Raw genomic sequence first — 23,061 nt, 5'->3', positions numbered from 1 at the left:
ACATCCTTCCTTAAATAAGGAGACCAAAACTGCCCACAGTATTCAAGATGTGGTCTCGCCAGTGCCTTGTATAACTGAAGCATGACATTCTTACTTTTATGTTCAATTCATCTCGTAACAAAGGATAGCATTCCACTAGCCTTCTCAATTACTTGCTGTACCTGCATCCTAACTTTTTGTGATTCATGCACTAGAACACCTAGATCCCTCTGCACCTCGGAATTCTGCAGTTGTTCTCCATTTAAGCAAGGCTCTGCTTTTTTATTCTTCCTGCCAAAGTGAATAACTTCACATTTTCCCATTTGCCAGGTTTTTGCCCACTCACTCAACCTATCTGTCTGCGAACTCCTTATGTCTTCTTCACAACATACTTTCCTACCTACCTTTGTGTCATCTGCAAACTTACCCAACGTGCTTTCACTCCCCACATCTAAGTCATTGATATAAATTGTAAAAAGTGAGGTTGATTTGTCGTTTGTGGAATGGAGACTCACAGCAAAGCAAGCACCTTACTTGTAAATTCTATTCTTATTCCCCAACACCTGAATCTCCTTTCAAATAATTATTGTGTTGGGAACTTGAGATATTGCAGGTAGCTGGTTATGGTTTGTGGATGCGTACAATATATAACAAGGCAGGTGCGTTCATAACCCAGCCAAACAAGTTGTGGATCAACCTGCAAATCCTTCCAACACATGCCAAGCAGTAAGAGTGCCATTTATTAAAATTGATTTTCTGCTGAACCAAAAAGGATGGCTGCTACAAGTCACATGACCACAGCATTGGCCCTTTGTTCTGGGAGCCACCACCAGGAGTTACTAGAACAAAAGAATTCTTCACACAGCCTGTGGAATCTCACACCTCATTGTACAGACCTTTTATAAGACCATAAGACATAGGAGCATAAATTAGGCCATTCGGCCCATCGAGTCTGCCCCGCCATTCAATCATGGCTGATAAGTTTCTCAACACCATTCTCCTACCTTCTCCCCGTAACCTTTGATCCCCTTACCAATCAAGAACCTATCTATCTCGGCCTTAAATACACCCAATGACCTGGCCTCCACAGCCTTCTGTGGCAATGAATTCCATAGATTCACCACTCTCTGGCTAAAGAAGTTTCTCCTCATCTCTGTTCTAAAAGGTCTTCCCTTTACTCTGAGGCTGTGCCCTTGGTCCTAGTCTCTCCTACTAATGGAAACATCTTCCCCACGTCCACTCTATTCAGGCCTTTCAGTACTCTGTAAGTTTCAATCAGATCCCCCCTCATCCTTCTAAACTCCATCGAGTATAGACCCAGAGTCCTCAAACGTTCCTCATATGTTAAGCCTTTCATTCATGGGATCATTCTCGTGAACCTCCTCTGGACCCTCTCCAGGGCCAGCACATCCTTCCTGAGATATGGGGCCCAAAATTGCTCACAATATTCTAAATGTGGTCTGACCAGAGCCTTATAAAATCTCAGCAGCACATCCCTGCTTTTATATTCTAGTCCTCTCGAAATAAATGCCAACATTGCATTTGCCTTCCTAACTACCAACTCAACCTGCAAGTTAACCTTAAGAGGATCCTGAACTCAGACTCCCAAGTCCTTTTGCACTCCAGATTTCTGAATTCTCTCCCCATTTATAAAATAGTCTATGCCTCTATTCTTCCTACCAAAGTGCATGACCTTACACTTCCCCACGTTGTATTCCATCTGCCACGTCTTTGCTCATTCTCCTAACCTGTCCAAATCCTTCTGCAGCCTCCCAGCCTCCTCAATACTACCTGTCCCTCCACCTATCTTTGTATCATCTGCAAACTTAGCCAGGATGCCCTCAGTTCCTTCATCTAGATCATTAATGTATAAAGTGAAAAGTTGTGGTCCCAACACTGACCCCTGCGGAACTCCACTAGTCACCGGCCGCCATCCTGAGAAGGACACCCTTATCCCCACTCTCTGCCTCCTGCCAGACAGCCAATCTTCTATCCATGCTAGTACCTTGCCTCTAACACCATGGGCTCTTATCTTACTGAGCAGCCTCCTGTACGGCACCTTGTCAAAGGCCTTCTGGAAGTCCAAGTAGATAACATCCATTGGCTCTCCTTTGTCTAACCTACTCATTACCTCCTCAAAGAATTCTAACAGATTTGTCAGGCATGACCTCCCCTTGATGAAACCATGCTGACTTTGCCCTATTTTACCATGCACTTCCAAGTATTCTGAAATCTCATCCTTAATAAAGATTATTAAGATTACTAAAATCTTACCAACGACCAAGGTCAGGCTAATTGGCCTGTAATTTCCCATCTTTTGCCTCACTCCCTTCTTAAACAGGGGTGTTACATTAGCGATTTTCCAGTCCTCTGGGACCCTCTCTGACTCCAGTGATTCCTGAAAGATCACCACTAACGCCTCCACTATCTCCTCAGCTATCTCCTTCAGAACTCTGGGGTATAATCCATCTGGTCCAGGTGATTTATCCACCTTCAGACCTTTCAGTTTTCCTAGCACCTTCTCCTTGGTAATGGCTACCATACTCACCTCTGCCCCCCGACTCTCTTGAACTTTGGGGATATAACTCGTGTCTTCCACTGTGAAGACTGATGCAAAGTACCTATTTAGTTCCTCCGCCATTTCTTTGTTCCCCACTACTACTTCTCCAGCGTCATTTTCCAGCGGCCCAATGTCCACTTTTGCCTCTCTCTTACCCTTTATATATCTAAAAAAACTCTTGCAATCTTCTTTTATATTACTGGCTAGTTTACCCTCATATTTAATCTTCTCCCTCCTTATTTCTTTTTTAGTTGTCCTCTGTTGGTCTTTGTAGGCTTCCCAATCCCCTGGTTTCCCACTGCTCTTCGCTGCATTGTATGCTTTCTCTTTAGCTTTTATGCTGTCCCTGACTTCCCTTGTCAGCCATGGTTGCCTCGTCCTTCCTTTAGTATGCTTCTTCTTCCTGGGGATGAATTTTTGCTGTGTCTCCCAAATTACTCCCAGAAACTCCTGCCATTGCTGTTCCACTGTCTTTCCTGCTAGGCTCATCTCCCAGTCAATTCTGGCCAGCTCCTCCCTCATGCCTCTGTAGTTGCCTTTATTCAACTGTAATACCGTTACATCTGATTCCAGCTTTTTCCTCTCAAATTGCAGGGTAAATTCTATCATATTATGGTCACTTCCTCCTAAGGGTTCCTTCACCTTAAGCTCCCTTATCAAATCTGCCTCATTACACATCACTAAATCTAAAATTGCCTGTTCCCTAGTGGGCTCCACTACAAGCTGCTCCAAAAAGCCATCTCGTAGACATTCCACAAATTCCTTTTCTTGGGATCCACTACCAACCTGATTTTCCCAGTCTACCTGCATATTGAAATCCCCCATGATCACTGTAACCTTGCCTTTCTTACACACCTTTTCTATCTCCTGGTGTATCTTGTGCCCCACATCCTGACTACTGTTTGGAGGCCTGTACATAGCTCCCATTACGGTTTTTTTACCTTGGCGATTCCTCAACTCTACCCACACAGATTCTACATCATCTGACCCTACATTGTTTCTTGCTATCGATTTAATTTCATTTCTTACTAACAAAGCAACCCCACCCCCTCTGCCAACCATAATCAATGAAAGCAGAGGAGATGCAGGCGAACTGACTCTCCCAACCGGAACTATCATGAAGAAGAGAGATCAAAACTCATTCTGTTGGACGAGATGCTAACAACCACTTCATCTCTCTCCTAAAGAGGAGCAATGGAAATCTGGCCAGAAGCACAGAAACTGATTGTTAAGCTGCAATTAACCATTAATGTGACATGTCACATGACCCAAGCCTCTAGCCTTTTTGGCCATTACATTTTTAGCCTTACAAGCAGTCTGTTGCCTGATCCTCAAGCCTGTCTCTGTTGGAAGATTTCCTACCATTGCCTGCAGGACCAACCCAGTCTCTGTATACCTACTTCATCTTTCGGTATCAGCACCAACTATAAAGCAAACACTACAACTCCAGTCTTCAGCTAGCTGAATCGAAATCCTACGTGAAAGAATTTCTCATTGGACTCTGGCTCTGGAAATCACGTGAACTAATATCCATTTCTGTGGTTCTTGTGCTGTTAATATGCATAGTTATAAAACACTTTTTCTATCTCCCCTTTACTGTGCGCGTGTGTGTATGTGTGTAGTGAAGTGGGAAGTTGCGAACACTCCTCCCCCGGGTTTTGAATAAATGTGGAATAAGATAACCTGAGTTAATCATAACGCGGGTTTGCTGTGGGTTATTAGTAATTTGGATCACACAAACTGAGGGTTTGGGAAAACACACCACCCCATACTTTAAAGATAATTCAAAACACCTTCCGCTTAGGGACAGGTGGTGAGAGAAAAATAAGTACAGATTGCCTGTCTCTCTCCTGTCTGTAACAATACATACAAATCAGCAACATAGAATAAAACATAAATAAGGAGGTGATAATGCAACACTTTTTTTAAAAAAAAGTTACCCATTGGCAGGGTTATTTGTTTACAAGTTCTTTGTGGGAGATGACAGTTTTCCAATGGGTGAAGAGCTTCAAAAACGAAAGGCCCCATTATGAAGCAATGGATTTCCACATACTTACTAACTGATTTATTTTTTATTTAATAGCACTATTACACTTCTCCTATAGCAACTAACCTTCATTTACCTCACTTCTAGCTATTCAGACAGCTTGATGGTTCTATTGACGGGTCATTCAGACTCGAAATGTTAACTGTGCTCCTCTCCACAGATGCTGCCAGACCTGCTGAGTTTTTCCAGGTATTTTTGTTTTTGTTTTGGATTTCCAGCATCCGCAGTTTTTTGTTTTTTATCTTGATGGCTTTTGTTCGATTCAAACCTTTTATCCAAACCAATTCATTATTCTCAGGATGTTCTGAACAAATAGATTCTGTGCTGGGGGTGGGACTCAGTGCTGGAATCCTGGCATCATGTGATGTCAGTGCAGAAGCTGGCGCCATTTTTAAATGGTGGCCAGTCCTGCCTCCTGGAGTGTCTCCCTGAACACTGCTGAGTCTGGTAGAGGAGCAACTAAAAACTAAAGGCTCCAGAATTCATTTGCAGAGGGATACCATTGTTGAAAGGGGCACACCCAGAGGTAGAATCTCCATTCTGTATCCACAGAGGGAGAGTTAAAGGTCCAGCCAGAACCAGAACACCAGAAAGCTGAAGGGATATTGTAGGTCAGTCAGAGGATAGTCCCATGGTTTAACAAAGCCTCACTGCATGACCTTGTCCAGGTGGTCCCTGAACAGCAAGATGTATTGTCCCTGGCCAACAGAATGTCAAACACCCTCCTGACTAACCACAAGGCCTGGACAGAGGTCGCAGCAGAGGTAAGCAGCCTTGAGGTTCAGCAACAAGATTGGGTCCAGTGTAGAAAGAGGATGAATGACGAACTCTGAACTGTGAGGGTGAGTCTGAGTGAATGACAAGCAAACTGTGGATGAAAGGTGGGCAGGGACAGAGGGGTCACTCAGTTTGTAAGGGATTGGATGGGTGGAGGTGCATATACTGTGCCCCCTCACTAGCTGCCTTAGCGGTAGTGGATGCATCTTGGTCCTCACATCATCCAACTCCCATGAGAGCATAAGCTTGGGAGGGATGTATCAATACAGCTAGCCTTGATGGTACCAAGAAGCAATCCTTCCCATAATCTGCAGCCTAACTTACCACCTGTGTTTCAGGAGAAAAGAGCCCAGAACAACAGGAAAAAGGCAAAGACTGGTGGAGGAGTACTGGACATTTGATCCCTGAACAGATGGAGGCATGTGAGTTACCTGAAGAGCAGGGTGGATGTTTCATCTCCGATGTTGAGATTGGAATGATGGGGATGGAGAGGGAGGAAGATTTGAACTTTTCCATGAACTCTAGCTGCAAAGGAAGAGCTGCACCCACGGATGGGAGTAGAGTATTGAATATTGAAAGAGCTGATGATGTGTTTTTCCTTTGCAGGTGTGACTGCAGCAGAGGTGTGAAAATGAACTCACTGGCAAGGCTCCTCTAGCCTCCTCGGAGGTATGAGAGTGTCAACATCTCAGAGGGTGCAACATCACATCTTTCCTCCACTTCAAGCACCAGCACAGATACGAATCACTTCAATGGGTAGACATTCGCGATTTGGCTCGGGGTCACGCCCTGGGGAATGCCTCACAGGAAAGCAGGTGATGAAGGCTGTGACAGCTGAGGGCCTTGACAATCACAGGGCTATTGGAGGTCAGGCCCATGCTGCAACCCAGGCTAAGGAAGGCCACACTCAAGCTGCCGGAGTTGCAGAGGGAAACAGGGGAGAATCTGGCAGAGCTGCCTGAGGCTTTGAGCAGACATGCACAGACGATGGAGGAGTCCTTCCAGGCACGACCTCTGCAATATCTCAGGTAGGAGAACACATTGCTTCTTCCATTGAGAGGTTGGTGACCATCACGGAGAGGCAGATCCAGGAGACCTCTCAATGGGTATGGATGTTAGCGCTAGTCTGCTGACTATTGCTGGCTCCATGACCTCATTAGGGCAGTGGGCCAGCAAGAGGTGGACATTGCCCCTGGACACCCCTCCAGGTGCACTGCCATCTATGGGAAGCAGATGCCATCACCCACTGAGAGGCCCGAGGAGCTGCAGCCTGACACATTTGAGGGTTCCTCTCAAGGCACTCCGATGGCTGCAGATCACACTTCCTGTGGTCACAGACTATCTGCATGTTGAGTGAATAAAAGCCCTTCCTATTTATGAATGCTGCTGGCTGATCTGATGGTGCTTTGATAACCACACTGACTGCTATGCAGTCAATGACACCCTGCACATGCAGAAAACCAGCCAATGCCACAAACCCCAACAGTGCGTTGGTCCTTTAATGTAGCGGGGAGTGGCTGCTGGGTAGATCCCACACTTCACCAGCTGAACCCTAGAAGGATCTCGAGGCATAGAAATTAAGCGCCACTGGTTTCGCCTTGGAAGCAGGTCATCCTGCTTTGGGCCACAGAAGTCGGTGACAGTCTCCCAGGAAAGGCAGAGTCTCCCCTGCCACTGCTTTTCTGACATCTGCAGGTAATTTTTCCTGGTCTAGTAGGCTCTGGGATGCATCAGGAGCCTCAGTCTGCCTCTCCCCTACTGCCTGGCCTTATGCTGCCTCCTGTTGCTGCTGCTGCGGGACCTGCATTGGTGAGTGTACAGCCTGGTGCTCTGCCTCATTGTACATCCATTCCAGAGCTTATGAAGGCAGCAGGACTGGGTGGATAATTCCCATTTTGATATCTCTCTCACTTACAGTTAGACTTTGAGGTATGTTCCCCCTCAGCTCCTCAGATGTGCGCTGCCATTTTTAAGGTTCTGCTCCTTAACTCCTCAACGTAAATCTCCTGTATGAAACTCTGCCTCTCTCTTCCCAAATTAAGTTTGCACAGATCGTACCTCTGCCCTGGAACTCAAGGTCCTGGAGGTCAAACCTACCAAGGCTCCGTAGACAGCACCTTCCAAACCCACGACCACTACCACCTAGAAGGACAAGGGCAGCAGACACATGGGAACACCACCACCTGGAAGTTCCCCTCCAAATCACTCACCATTCTGACTTGGAAATATATTGCCGTTCCTTCACTGTTGCTGGGTCAAAATCCTGGCACTCCCTCCCTAACAGCACTGTGGGTGTACCTACACCACACAGAATACAGCTGTTCAAGAAGGCAGCTCACCGCCACCTTCTCAAGGGCAATTAGGGATGGGCAATAAATGCTGGCCGAGCCAGTGATGCCCACATCCCGTGAATGAATAAAAAAACCTCTCACTGTGAGTCAGGAAAGGCATTTGAAATGCGCCACGTTTCTCTGGGCGGATTTCCGGAGGCAGGGGACACCCTGGTGAATTGCGGTAAATTCAGGAGCCACCATTAAATCCTGGTGCGATTCATGCAAATTTGCTACAAGTTGCCTGGCGGGTGACTTTCCCAAGTTGCCCCACTCCTGCACACACTTCTCCTGTGTCAGGAGTCGGATAGGAGCCCTCCCACACGATTCTCCGGGCCAATCCGTCATTTTGCCTGCTCCAGTGAGCTTCACTACATTCCACCCATAGTTTGTGCTCTTATTAACATATCCTGTGGGTATTGTAGACTTCTGGGATCATATTTGTGAGATGTAATTATGAAGGGATGCAATCAATGGTGCTTAGTGTTAATAATTTTGACCGTTTACTATATTCCACCAAAATAAGAGATGAATAATTATCTGAGCATATTTTAGTGAAGTACTTGTCTAGTGTTCCTCTTGTATGGAAGATGTCTCAGGATACTTTACGATAAGGACATGATGATATAAGGAAATGGTGGACATGGTCACGAGGCAAACGTGATGGACAGTCCCAAATCACCGCAGCATGGTGACTGAATGAACTGCTGCCGATGCTGTGGTTGAGGGGTGAGGAGATCTAAGGTGTTAGAGGAGCTGAAGGTGTGTGTCGGGATGTTAAACAGGAGGAGATCACAAAGTTGGAGAAGGTAAGGGCATGAGGTGATTTGTAAACAAGGATGAGAAATTGACTGGTACATAAAGAGTCAATGGAACTCAAAGGGCAGTGTTTCCTGAACTTTTTCCTGCTGTGACCCTGTTTCAATGCTTCACACATGGTGCGACCCCAGAATGAAATTTGGAGGTGATGGTGGGGGGTGGGAAGGGGGAGGGGGGAAGAAAGATGCTGATTGGGTAGAGAGTGTGTGGGGGGGTGGGGGTGACATGGGGCATAGGGCAGTGCGCTACAGGAACAAAAAAAATCTCAGGTCCTATCATTTTGCAGGCTCTGTTGCTGGCAGTGGTTGGCCTCAGAACTCATTTCATTAGGCCGCATCCACCAGAAAAAAAAACACCCATTTAAAGGGGCCTCATCGCCGATCCTAGAACTGTCAAAAGTGTCTCCAGGCCACAGCCTCATTGCTGCCCTGGAGCCTGTGACCCCATTGAGGGTCACGACCTACAGTTTGGGAACCTCTGTCAAAGAGGATGATGATGATGTGAATGTGGGTTTTATGGAGATGAGGATATGGGCTGAAGTATTTTTATTATTAAAGCTGGTCAAGAGATGACATGGGGAGGTCAGATTGGAAAGCATTGGAGAAGTCAAGCTTTATATTTAATAAGTGAACTACACAAGAGTTGGAAGAACAAACATTGAGACCGAACACTCACATGCTCGTGCTCACCTGATAATGATAGCTTCCAGTGGATGAGAATGGAAGACCAAATTTTTCCAGTTCCTCCACACTGTGCAGCAGACTGATGGTTAGCTGGTATACAGGGGTACCAGTAAATGTTCTCTCCATCTCGACAGAAGCCTGTATGTGTTTACTGCCACTTTGCATTTCAATCATAACCACACGATTCTTATTCATGTGAACATAATTCAGAGAAAATCTCCCATCAGCAGGTAAACCTAATCATCAGAACATGGAATTCATCAGATGCTTAAAAATAGCAACCAGATTTGACATACAATATTTAAAAAAAACGGTCATCTCTAATGTGCACATTCAGGATTCAAATAAAGACATATTTGACAAAAGGGGTGTCACAGCCAAACTGGACCCTGTTTTCATATTATGTTTACACATAATCACTTTGTAGCTGAGATGGGATTAGGAGCAGGAACTCTCTCCCAGCCTAGGGACATTGAGACCAATTGTTGGGCACCACTGCTGCCCAGGTTGACTCCTCAGAGACTGGGAATAGAACAGAGACCTTCTGAATCTGTGTGGTTCACTGTTACATTGGGCAATGCCATCATCTACCAGGCCATCAGGGAATGCCAGCTCACATGAAGAATGACTAGTTTAGCAAGGTATGGCAGGGCTACAGGTTTCCTTGCAACTGTACCCAAGCAAGAGTTTCAAACTTCAGCAAGGAGGGAGAAAAAGGGAAAAAAGAAATCAAGTTGGTTAAATAAATTAAAGTATGCAACATGAGTACACAAGCAATTGTTTCCTTTATGTTTTGTTCTCAGTTTTAAATCTGTGCATTCCAATGGGGAGGTAGAAATTTCAGTCTCATTGATGTATGGTCTAGCTTAAGGTGCAGAACAATGTTTTTTCTTTTGTAATCTGTAAGCTGATGCCATTTTATGAATTTCTACATACAGTCATAGAGGTCTACAGCACAGAAAAAGGCCCTTCGGCCCATCGAGTTTGCGCCGGTCAAACAAGTACCTAACTACTCTAATCCCATTTTTCAGCACTAGGCCCATAGCCTTGTATGCCATGGCATCGCAAGTGCACATCCAAATACTTCTTAAATGTTATGAGGGTTTCTGCCTCTACCACCCTTTCAGGCAGTGAGTTCCAGATTCCCATCACCCTCTGGATGAAAAAATTCTTCCTCACATCCCCTCTAGACCTCCTGCCCCTTACCTTAAATCTATGCCCCCTGGTTATTGATCCCTCTACCAAGGAGAAAAGTTCCTTCCTGTCTACCCTATCTATGCCCCTCATAATTTTATACACCTTAATCATGCCCCCCACCTCAATCTCCTCTGCTCCAGGGAAAATAACCCCAGTCTATCCAATCTCTCCTCATAACTAAAACTTTCCAGCCCAGGCAACATCCTGGTAAATCTCCTCTGCACTCTCTCTATGCAATCACATCCTTCCTATAATGCGGATTCCAGAACTGCATGCAATACTCTAGCTGTGGCCTAACCAGCGTTTTATACAGTTCCAACATAACCTCCCTGCTCTTATATTCTATGCCTCAGCTAATAAAGGCAAGTATCCCATAAGACATGTAATTGTAAAGTTAGTAAGTAATTAGCTATAACCCACAAAGCATCTCTCTCCATTAGAGAGACACAATTGGTTACAATTGCTTAAGGAGCACCACTAATCTTTTCCAAGATGAGGTGATCCTGCCTGTACTGAGCTTAAAATTCTTCATTGTTAAATGTATTTATTTTTGGGCAGCCTTTGGGTTTTGGATCAGGATCCCGGTGTTGGGGTCAATAGGATCCCGCACTGTGTGGGACGCAGTCACCCGGCAGTGATTTTCCTCAAATTGGCCAATTAATGGCTAGAGGGTGCTCTCGCTGTCCAATTAAGGATGATGGGAGGACTCTTGAAGCCGGAGGGCCATTGGAGGCCTTTCAACTTGGAAAGGGCAACTACTGCAGTTCAGGTAAGAGAGTGAGAGGGCACCTCCATCTTGAGCTGCAATTTTAAAAGTTTTAAATAAAACAAAAAATGGCCTCGGCAGCCAGGCCACAATTGTGGAGGGGGATCTCTACCACAGGACAGCCTCTGGCTGCAGCTGTGACCAGATAGGCGAGGAGGGCCTCTGTTAGGCCTTCTGGTTCCCATGGTTAGAAATGATCACACTTTAGACTCAAAATACTGGAGCTTCATCGAGTGTACTTCTTGCTACTCTGCAGGTGGCTGGCAGACTGATGCATTGTTACTCAGCACAAGAGTGCAGTGCGACAGTGAATTTGGCACCACAGGATATATAAAAAATTAGTTCCCAGCTCTTTATGAATAATATCAATGTAACAGCCTTAAAGCCTTTCCGGAGCCCTGGCTCCCTGGACTGCCACCAGGAGGCCACTCAGAAGATGGAGAGTTATGTTTTGTTCCAAACTAAAGAAATACAGGCACAAAAGTAATTGTTTGTCAGTTGCCTTTAAAACTACCTGTAGTTATTAATTCTTCCAGGTTGTGAGCCACTTTACCAGTGACCTTGGTCTGGTTTGCTTTGGTCACCTGGAAAAGCTGGAAACATATTGATTTATCATCTGTTTGCCAGCAGGCCTGGCCCACTCTTGATTCTTGGCCCAGCTCCAAGTGTCCTTTAAACTCAGCCCCTGCTGGGATTGTCAGGCTGCCATTCTGGATCAAGGTGACAATCAAATCGTGAGCAGTGCTGTCGCTAAAAGAGTTGTTATTTTGAAGGTGTAGTCTGTAAAGGATGTCATCGATTTCAATATTCAGGTTACCTGCAATTAAAAGCGGGAACAAGAGAAACAGATCTTAATAATGCAGAAAGCAAACCAGGAGGAAACAAATATCTTTAAACATTTGGGATGCGACAAGATCATTGCAGTAAAAATCAAAATATTTCCCCATGCTTTCTTGGAATGTGCTTATTTTTAAACCACCAAAATTCAAGATGAGGGGCCAGAAACACGCAACTGACCAACAAAAATGGCAGGCAGGCTCCAGATGCAGAAGTTCCACCCTCATTTCTGACATCCTATTTTTGAATTAGAGGAAAGGGTGCAGGGTGTGATTCACACAGAGTGGGGGAGGGGGAACCCGAACTCAGCAGGGCTATTTGAACTCAGTGCTGAGTTCAAATAGACCTTATTTTGGCTGTTGCAAGGGCCTTGACCTACAGGGCGGGAGGCATGAATTGATGGAGTAGACGTAAACACTCTTGGGGAGCGGTTAAGGTTTGCTTAAGTATCACAGCCTGAAGCTTTTTTAAAAATCCCCTGCTCTTTAAATAAAAAAAATGACAGGCTGCAGCTGTCACTAAGAGTTAAAAAAAACCCTCTTCTTTGATTGACAGGTTGACTGCTGCATGTTAGAAAGAAAAGCAGCATCTGGCCATGCAGTTTGATTAAAGTCATTTGTTGACATTTCCCCAAGGGTTATTATTTTGTCATCATGGATGCTTGGCTAAGTTTCAAAAGATACAACTATCTTAGCAGTGGTTTCTGAATTCACACTTTGGTCAACAGGTTAAAGAGGCTATTAAAGGATTGGATGTCTTTCATCTGAGGTCTGAATAGAAGTTTGTTTTTATAAGAGATTAACCACTTGAGGAAATTTAAAAGCTTTGAATGCGCTCTATAATGGGAGATTTCCCACCATCAAGTGTGAGCGAGAGCTGTATTAGATTGTTAGGAGCTTATCCTTTTAATCTCCACATGGCTCCCGAGGTCTGCCCATGGTGAAAACGGGGTGAGAGGCTATGGAGGTGGCATTGAGGGTATGACAGGCACTGGGGGTGGGGTGGGGAGATGGGTAAGGGGGTGTGAGGGCTAGAGGTCCTAACAGCTTTTGAAACAACTGGAACAAAGTCCCAGAGAACCGAGGTGAGTGTTCCAACCAACCCGACTTGGTAGTTGACCGCCCCTTATGCTCTACATCTGGGGTGGGCGGGCTCAACTCTGTCCACCACTGCCGCCACACCAACATCATCCCAACCACCCCCCTCCCCACCGCTACAGAGAGTGTAAATTGCATAATTCAGGGTACTTTTTAACCAAGGCAGGTCTGACAAGTCAGGAAATGTCCCAACTCAAGCTACCCACCTTGGTAGCGAAAATCTGGATCAAGGACTACTCATTCAAATAAACAAAAGTGAGGAAAGTTCTACAATTATAAGCAACCAGTTGTCCTTAATTATCCTCACTGTGTAATCTCCTCCAACCCCACAACCCTCCAAGCTATCTATGCTCCTCTAATTCTGGCCACTTGCGCATTCCAAATTAGAACTGCTTCACCATTGGTGGCCGTGTCTTTAGTTGCCTGGGCCCCAAGCTCTAGGATTCCCTCCCTTTACCTCTCTGTCTCTATCTCGCTTTCCTTCTTTAAGACACTTCTTAAAACATACCTCTTTGACCAAGCTTTTGGTCATCTGACTCAATATCTCTTTATATGGCCAAGTGCCATATTTTGTTTTCTAATGCTTCTGTGTAGCACCTTGGGACATTTCATTATATTAAAGGAGCTAGATAAATATAAGTTGTTTTTTTTTTGTTGTAATATGCAATTCTGATGAAATCTCATCAACCTGAAATGTTAGTTCAGATTCTCTCTGCACAGGTGCTGCCTAAATATCCTAACATCTGCAGCTTGGCTTTTGTATCCCTGATATGTAACTAAGTCAATGTACCACCAGAAACAATTGTGATAGTCCAATCAAGGAGATTGCTCATGATTGAAAACGGCCAGGATAAAAACAATTGAGTTAATGATGCTTTGATCAAGTGTCACCAAATTGTGTCAATTCCAACATATGCTGTGAATTTCTTCAAAGGTGCTTATGATTGATTGCTATAACTCTGGGGGAGGTGGGCAGAAACCCCAAATACTCTGTAGAAATGGGGTTTACACTGATCTACCAAAGTAAGGTGGTCAGGCATCCAGTTTTGTACGGGACAGTGCAGTTTCTAGCCGGTCTGGGCACTATCTGGTACTGAATGGCTTCGTATCCAGTATTTTGACCCTTAGTCCACTTACCTCAGTAAAGCACTGGCAGGGTTTTCTGCTCATTCCTTTCCCCATCTGCAGCAGCTTTGGCGTGACAGTGATGCGGAAAACAGATTATTTTCAGACCTCTTTCCCAACACCCACCCCATTGTCTCTTGAATGGCACTGAATCTGCAACCCTGATGATGCCACTACATACGTGATGACATCGCCCTCGCACGTCGCAGTGGTGTCTAGTATTTGTGGCCTTTGGCATTGGCCATTTTTCACTGAAATCATGGCAACCAATCAGGCAAAAACCTGAGAAAACTATCAGTGATAGACTTTGTCGACTAGAGTGTCATCAAGGGGTCCCCAATCACGTTGATGTAATTTCCAACCATTTGGTGCTCTAACGGTCATGTGCTACTCAAAATCCAGTATTACACTCAGCAATCTCCCTGTGAGAGATTTGACCCATTGTCTGATCTTCTGAAGGTGATAATTCCACTCTCTTATCCCAACTTTCTGCCAGTGAATATGACATATTCAAGTTTGAACCAGTCCCAATCCAAACACACAGTCCAAACTCTGAACAACGTGGCTTCAGTTGTTGCAGAGGCTTTTCTACAAGACCCAATCCTGACATTTACAGGTCAAACTAACACTTCATTCATATATTACACACTGCTATTGCATCAGAATGTAATAAGAGTTTAACATAACAATAGTGTATCCTTCTATAGGAATTAACTCTTGGTTTTTGTAGCAATCCAACCTCTGAATAAGAGAATGCATTGTTCAATCCATGCCCCAGACAGTCCTGGGGTTTACAGTGGAGTTTCCTATGTGATCATTTGGGAATGGCCAAACAAGGTTATGGAGGAGGAGGAGATAGAGCCAAAGGCAGGCATTCCCTAACACTGGGAGTTCTTCCTTCTTTGTCCAAGCAACCAAGCATTGGTTTGGAGGCTGGTATGTTGATTCAGATAATATAGTAGGTCCCTTAGTTAGGAAGGGGGAGTTCCAGGCTGGAGTTCTGCTGGGGTCACAATCTATAGTTTTCAGGGTGGGAACGCTGCCACTTTTATTCTTTCATGTGATGTGGGCATTGCTGGCAGTTCCACAGGGGATCAGAAAGTACTGTAGGCTAGCAATGGCCAGTGGCATTTTGTGCAAAGCTGAACACAGGCAGTGGAGTTTTAAAAGAAAAGCTGGAGTTTATGGAGGATAGAAGATGGGAGGCAGCAAGAGATACTCGAGAAATCGAGTCTGGAGATGACAAAGCCATGGAAAAGGCTGTAGAGCAAGTTAGGGGTGAAGGTGGACAATATTGTGGTGGTAAAGTAAATGATGGATATTGTGTGTGGTTAGAATCTCAGTTCCAAATTCACCTGGATTCAAAGATTTTACACAGTGTGATTCCACCTTCGTAGATGTCCAGAAAATATAGAGTCGGTGGAAACACAATGGATTTCAGTCAGGCCAAAAATAAAAGCCTTGTGTTTCTTAAACCTTTGAACAAGAGGATTGGATATCTAGTACTAAAATAACAACCATCACTAATTCACCATTCTGGTGCATGAAAGTTAGTCTATCTTTTGGGGTTTGTATATTGTTACTTTATGTAGAATTGCTGCAATCATTAAATAGGTAGTTAGGGTAGAATCTTCAACAAGTTAATAAATATTTCAAACAATTGCTGAGAAATTACCTTCATTGGTATTGTTTTGCTGTTTTAAGCTTGCATCCACATGCAGGAATTGTGGAATTGTTTGCCCATTATTCATATTATGCTGGACAGTACCAGCCATTGATAAGATCAAACCTTCTTGGTACTCCTTTAATCCCATCAGATCTATGTCAAAAGCTTTCTCGTCCAGCTGCAGACTGGAAACCACTAAATATCTAAAGCCAGAGGATAACACTGCATTAGTCAGATAAATAATGTTACAAAGCTAGGACATTTAACACCTGTTTGCCTATTTTAAAAGAACTACAGAAACCTACAAGCCAGGGGCTGTGAGTATAGAAATTACTGGCCACATCTTTCATGTTGCTGTCATAATAAATTATTAACAAGGTTTTCATTGGCAGTTACAGGTTCTAAAACAAGAAAAAATGTCCCTTCATTTCTGATCCTTGGGTCTGAGCTACGTCAATCTCTTTCAAATTTTAATCAATTAAGTTTATCAAAGTTGGCATATTGTATTACTAGGCAAGACGCAACTGGAAAATTACTTAACAGGTTTTGACAAGGATACATGTTCAAGATTTGCAATGGAAATTTTCCTTAGGACACATCTCTCATATTTCCTAAACATTAGGTGCTACATTTTTAATCACTGGTGTTAGTGTCAGTCAATGAGAAACTCTTTAAACACTGGCACATCTTACAGTTTCACATATTTAAACAAAAACTGCAAATACATTGAAGTTTCTGCAACACACTCAACACATATTTTACCTGGAATTGTGTGCTCTCGCAGTTACTTGAAATTGGCTATTCTTTGGTCCAGTCAGAAAGCTCTGGTGCAGGGCAGCTTTAATACCCAGAGTTCTGACACTCCTTTTACTCTCATTCACAACATCAAACTCCGTTACCATAAGATCTTTGCCATTAGAGTGTAGGTAGAATGTGCCATTGTAGTTGCTCTCTCCATAATTCTTTGCTGTCGCGAGGGTCTAAATTTATGGACAATGTTTCAATAATTAAATCAAATTATAATGAATTTAACAAGTCAACGGGGGAGCTAAAACAGGCTTCAGCCTGGCTTATTGATAGCACTCCCACTTCAGGGTTTGAACACATAATCCAGGCTGAAAGTGCAGCACTAAGAAAATGCTGCATTGTCAGGAGTGTTTTTCAGAAGAGAAGTTAAACTAAGATCCTATCTATCTGCTCAGGTGAATATAAAAGTCCCCAGGAACTTGTTTGAAATGCAGAGAGCTTTTCCAGTGTCCTGGCCACTATTCATTCCTTAACCATTGCCACAAAAATAGTTTATTTGCAGATTACCTTTGAACTTGCGAACAAAGGAGTGACTGCATTTTCAAAATATTACATCTGCCCTTAGGGAAGCCACAGGATTTTTTATTCATTGATATGAATGGAAGGAAACACAGATGGGTTCTGTTTCATATCTGCAATTCTCCCCAGCACACATTCCTCCTTCTGTGTTTTGCCCCAGTGATAAACTAACCAGGGTATTTGATATAGAGTGTATAGATCATGTACCTGAAAAGTGTATGGTATTGTTGACTGGTAAGGATGACTGAACTGGGAGTAAACTCTCATTTGATTGGAGGAACCATTCACCTGAACGGAGAACTAATTGAAACAAAGAAGGTCAGTGAAAATCATCATCATCTTAAGAGTTTTTAATAGCTTATTTCATATTATATTACTATAAATATATAATTATTATAAGTATTATAGCTTATTATAAGTATTTCAGTACTGAAAGGACATTCTAATCTCAAAGTTTTAATAAACTAAACCAGATTCATTTTTCAAGTTATTCTGACAATTATAATTCTAACAATTAAGAAATATTCTGCACCTCAGTGAATTAATCAGGTCAACAAATTGTTTTATTGGAGAATATGTTTTATGCTTTTTCAAAGGAAGTAAAGACATTGAAAATATTTGAAATCCAGCTGAAAACAAGCAATCAGTTGGTAAAGCCAATATAGTGAATAGAGCGTACAAATGTACAGAGCAGTTATTTTCTGTGTCCTAGTGGCAGAATCACCTGTGGATGTCTCCTGCCTGCACCTTGGGACATGCTAATGGGGAATCTGAAATTGAAAGCAAGTCAGACGTAAAAAAACGTTGCATAAAAAGAGAGAGATTATCCCAAGGTGGGCCTCGTTTTTTTCTTTTGCAGAGAAACTCTATCCCAATGGCGCAGGGCTGAATATACCAAGTGGTGCTGTAGTGAGGTGAGTACGCATCAGGAAGGTCCGCCATTCAATCCATGGTCTGTGCTGAATTTGTTGATCTCAGCTGGAACACAGTCGTAGCATTATTTCAATGGATCTGGGCTGGGTGTGGGAAGTCAGGGTTCCCATTCACTATCCAGTGATCCCCCTTGGAAACTTCACATTGGAGAGGATAAGGCCGAAGAATGATCATAATGAAGTAACCAATATTCTAAAGGGTACAAAAATCACTATACTTCACATACCCATACATTCAATGACAAATGGGCATAGCCACTGTTATAACACGCTTTTAAAAGATATCAGCATTAATCACAAGAAGGGAAATGCGTAACGTGATCCATTCTTAGTTTCACTTTTGCTTTGAGCAGCGCACACACACAGCTCTGATACCTTCAAGCTTTATACTTTTGTATACCTGTTCTCGTGTGCCTACTCTTAATAAATGAACTCACAATATGTTTACCCAATCCCTTATGAGCGATTGGTGCCTTGTGTCTTGTACAGTAGAAAAATATTCCACAGGGGTCTTGAAAGGACAGAAAATATTGTTTGAGCTAGACAAGATAACATGGAACTATTTTAATTTGCACATTCTTACCAGCACACTTAAGATCATAAGGATTAGGAGCAGGAGTAGACCATTTTTGTCCAAGTCTGCTCTGCCATTCGACAAGATCATGGCTGACTTGTGACTTCAACTCCACCTTCCTGCCTGTCCCCATAACCTCTAACTCTATTATCGATCAAAAAGCTGTCCAATTTAGCCTTGAGTACATTCAATGACCCAGTCTCCACTGCTCAATGTGGAAGAGAATTCCAAAGACTAACGACTCTCAGAGAAAAGAAATTCCTCCTCATTTCTGTCTTAAATGGGAGACACCTTATTTTTAGGCCATGTCCCCAGTTTTAGATTCTCCCATGAGAGGAAACATTCTCTCAGCATCTACCCTGTCAAGCCCAGCATCTACCCTGTCAAGCCCAGAATCTTAGAAGTTTCACCTAAGAAACATGTATACCTTTCATTCCTATATGTACCTCTCATTCTCCTAAACTCCAATGAGTATAGGCCCAACCTGCTCAACCTTTCCTTCGTCCCAGGAATCAGTCTAGTGAACCTTCTCTGAACTGCTTCCAATGCAAATATATCCCTCCTTAAGTAAGGAGACCAAAACCATACACAGTACTCTAGGTGTGGTCTCACCAATGCCCTGTACAACTGTAGCAGGACTTGCCTAATTTTATACTCCAGCCCCTTTGCACTTAGGGTTAAGTCGATGTTGTAAAGATTTGAAATCCTGCCAAAGTTTCTCTTATGACAACATTTTAAAAAAATGTAGCAGCCAAAAGCTCAACCAACATTTTGCTTCTAACCTGTGATATATCCAGCTTATTGACGGTAAATTTACAATTTGCTCCGTAATTAAAATCCTCGTGCTTGCTCTGCATCGTGAAAAGCTCCCCATCCAGGATTAAAGTGTGAGGAACGCGTATCTGTACATCAAAGAGAAACAAACAGGAAAGCAGAAATGGATTTGATAACTGTTCAACATTTTATGAATATGCCAGTTAAAAAGCTGTTAACAGTGGCAGTGATTTAACAGACCACAGTAACATTAATATGAGACCTCAGAGTACCTGTAGACTGTGGTCTGTGTCAAAGTGCACAAGATACCAGCAGTCTGTATCAGTAGATTTATTCTGATATTGTCCACGGAACTTCAAGGCATCTCTTTTGTTGATTCTCACTGTTGCTTCTGCCTCAAATTTTGCCTGTGACACAAAACATCGAAAATCTCAGTACTTTCAGAAACTACAAAATGCAAATCTAAGATGGTATGCATTAACTCTAACAGGGAAGATAACCTAATTTAACTCTCAACCTCCAGTGATCCAGCTAAATCCCATTTACCTGGGTCAGCCAGTAAGTTTTGTAAATTTCAAATACATATATTTGAATATTCCGATGGTGATTTGAATGAATTATTCAGACATGGGGATGAGCTTTTTATACTACACTATGAATATCATAGTCTAGAAATTAGCAGATGCTTCGCGCGTTCCTATAGCATTCCTCTGTTCGCCTTTCTAACACAGCTGTCAATGTGTTTATTTAAAATGGATATCTGTACTAAAGAGAGAGGAATGTCACACACCAGGTAATCATTTATCCCTTGATATCACCACCAAGAATTTCCAGCCTCATGTTCAACTAAAATAAACATTACTCTGAAGTACAGTCATACAGGCTTGAAATGTTAACTCTCCACAGATGCTGCCAGGCCTGCTGAGTTCTTCCAGCATTTTCTGTTTTATCTCAGATTTCCAGTATCTGCAGTACTTTACTTTTACCTACACAATTTGTTGGTCAGACCACAGTTGGAGTATTGTGCACACTTTTTGCCTCCCACATGTCGAGTGATATAATGGCGTTGAAAAAGCTCTGGAGGACAGCTACAAGAGTGATTCTTAGGTTAAAGTCCTCAGCTACTCAGTTAGGCTCAAGGAGGTTGATCTCTTTGTTATGTTCTTATAATTATATAAACCCTTGAGCTTATTTGCTGCATAAGACACAAGGCACTAATCACGTATAAGGAATTGGATAAACACATTGTGGGTTCATTTATTAAGATTAGGCACACAAGAACAGTCTTACATTGTTGCAAAGCTTGGAGCACTGGGAACTGTGTCCGTTATGCTGCTGAAAGCAAAAGTAAACTAAAACTGGAGCGCACAATACACACATTATTTCCCTTTTATTGATGCATACAGAGACTTTACATTCTTAAAGGCATACTACAACACTCTTTACTTTTGAGCAGCGTAGACTTAAAGGTGGCCTAATCGAGGTCTATAAAATAACTAAGTGGCTGGATAGGGTCCTTATTGATTGATTTTTCCAGTTGAACGGATCAGGAAGGTTGGGGAGACATGAGTTTAAACTATACAAAAGAGTAGGAATAGACTGGATATTAGGTGATTCCTCTGTTCCTAGGGAACTGTGTGGCTCTGGAATACTATCAGCTAGTGTGGTTGGCGTTGGCTCTTCCGTATATCCTCAATAGTTCCTGACTGGGCAGGAGATCATATCATGCAGGAGGTACTGTCTTTATAAATAATCCTTGGCCCATGTGATCTCCTTCACTGATTTCAATTGCCTGAGGGAGCTGGAGAGGAATTTATCAGATTTTTCTCCCCCCTTATTCACCCTGGCTTTTCTCTGGATTTCTCTGGCACTCCCAGAAGATTATTTGTCTCTGGGGATGGATGTGAGGGTTGGGGACAGGAGGACTATTTGGACGATCACCCTGTGCAGCAAGCTTGATCGATCAGTTGGTCATTTTCAATCAATTTTGTATGTTTGTAATTTATTCAAAATTAATGAATTAAATTATTTTTGCCTATTGCTCTCCTTTTTCTTTTACTCTTTTTTGTTTTCTCATTTTCCTATTTCATTAATTTTACTCCAAGTTTATTTTATTCCTAAATGACTTAATCTGTTCTACCTAATGGGATTTAAACTGGAGTAAAAATAGAAAAACTAAAAAAAAGTTGCTAAATTTCTCTTTAATGATTGCTATGAGTAGCAAAACTGTAAATGTCAATGGGCTGGGCATGCATCTGGCAAAGGAAGAAGCTGGAACCAGTCTGTCTTCAACATTGTTTATTCACGAAACCTAAACTACTTTCCCCTTCCACACAGTTTTCCCCTCCACAGGCGGACTAGTTCTTAATCTGTGCCCTAATCTTTCCCCAAATAGTATCAACTTTTAAAAAAATTCTTTGATGGGATGTGGGTATTGCTAGCAAGGCCAGCACTTGTTGCCCATCCCTATTTGCCCTTGGACTGAATGGCTTGCTAAGCCATTTCAGAGGGCAGTTAAGAGTCATGCTGTGGGTCTGGAGTCACATGTAGGCCAGACCAGTTAAGGACAGCAGATTTCCTTCCCTAAAGGGCATTAGTGAATCAGATGAGTTTTTACAACAATCGACAATGGGTTTGTGGTTATCATTAGACTTCAAATTCCACCATCTACCAAGGTGGGATTCGAACCCAGGTCCCCAGAGCATTACCCTGCTCTCTGGATTACTAGTTCAGTGACAGTAAAACTATGTAACTGCTCTTAATCACAAGTAGAGTATGCACTCAATTGTCACAGCGTTTGCAACATTAAATTTAAACACCTCCATTTTCAATGCAGAATTTTTCACATCAGTGCTTCTGGTCAGAATACATCTCCAAGTGTCTCTGGCTGCGACCTCCAGCCACCTACCAGCCAGGCTGTCCATTTGGCCGTCTGCTGTACAGGAAATGGAGCTAGACATTGCTGATGAGATCCTGCTATTAAGTTTGGCGGTGCCTTTGTTCCCGACCTTACTGGGTTCTTCAATTGTTTTCAGCATCCCCCACAACTTACCCTGAAAATATCGGGGCTTCATTTGTCTGTGCTGACTGGGGTCAAAATGAAATTGAGAAATTTTGGGCAAAGGGCAGAAACAGTGGAACCCTCAAATTCTACCAGTGATATTCTGACCACTGTTGCTGATAAGTGACTCTGGGTCAGAATGGATCAGAATGCCAGCAGGATTTTACAGTCCCGTTAAAGTCAATGGACCTTTGAATGGCTCGCTGCATTTTATGGCCCTGCTCCCGTCATGATGGGGCTGTAAAATTCCACCTATGGTCTCCACCAATGCTGACCTGGCCAGTAATGAATAATGAAAATTTTTTTCTCTCTGTTTAAAGGCACAATACAAATGGACATTGTTATAATTAAAAGTGAGCGAAAGGTTCAAGTTTAAACTTCGAGTTCTGTTAATGTTCACATCTTAGCCCACCCCAGCAAATGCTGGCCTATCTCACTGCATTCCCAGCTTTTTTTTTTAAAGACTTTTTCCTGCATGCATCCCTGTAAGTGCACAGCAAAGTCAACAGGG

At 43.1% G+C, this 23,061-nt stretch overlaps 1 protein-coding gene across 1 annotated transcript in view; it reads right to left on the bottom strand.

Annotated features, from left to right (window-relative positions):
- The window catches only part of LOC144691151 (uncharacterized), a 369,111-nt gene that overhangs the window by 126,758 nt on the left and 219,292 nt on the right, over positions 1–23,061 (bottom strand). The window contains exons 34-40 of the mRNA XM_078559217.1: positions 19,762–19,896; positions 19,498–19,617; positions 17,417–17,509; positions 16,646–16,863; positions 15,893–16,086; positions 11,673–11,975; positions 9,202–9,431 (exon numbers count right to left, since the gene is read on the bottom strand). Coding sequence (XP_078415343.1) covers positions 9,202–9,431; positions 11,673–11,975; positions 15,893–16,086; positions 16,646–16,863; positions 17,417–17,509; positions 19,498–19,617; positions 19,762–19,896 — 1,293 coding nt within the window. The remainder of the gene's footprint in view (positions 1–9,201; positions 9,432–11,672; positions 11,976–15,892; positions 16,087–16,645; positions 16,864–17,416; positions 17,510–19,497; positions 19,618–19,761; positions 19,897–23,061) is intronic.

Source organism: Cetorhinus maximus, chromosome 15, assembly GCF_964194155.1.
Source record: "Cetorhinus maximus chromosome 15, sCetMax3.hap1.1, whole genome shotgun sequence".
NCBI lineage: Eukaryota > Metazoa > Chordata > Chondrichthyes > Lamniformes > Cetorhinidae > Cetorhinus > Cetorhinus maximus.
Note: the sequence above shows the minus strand (reverse complement) of the source record. Positions and strands in the feature narration are given on the sequence as shown.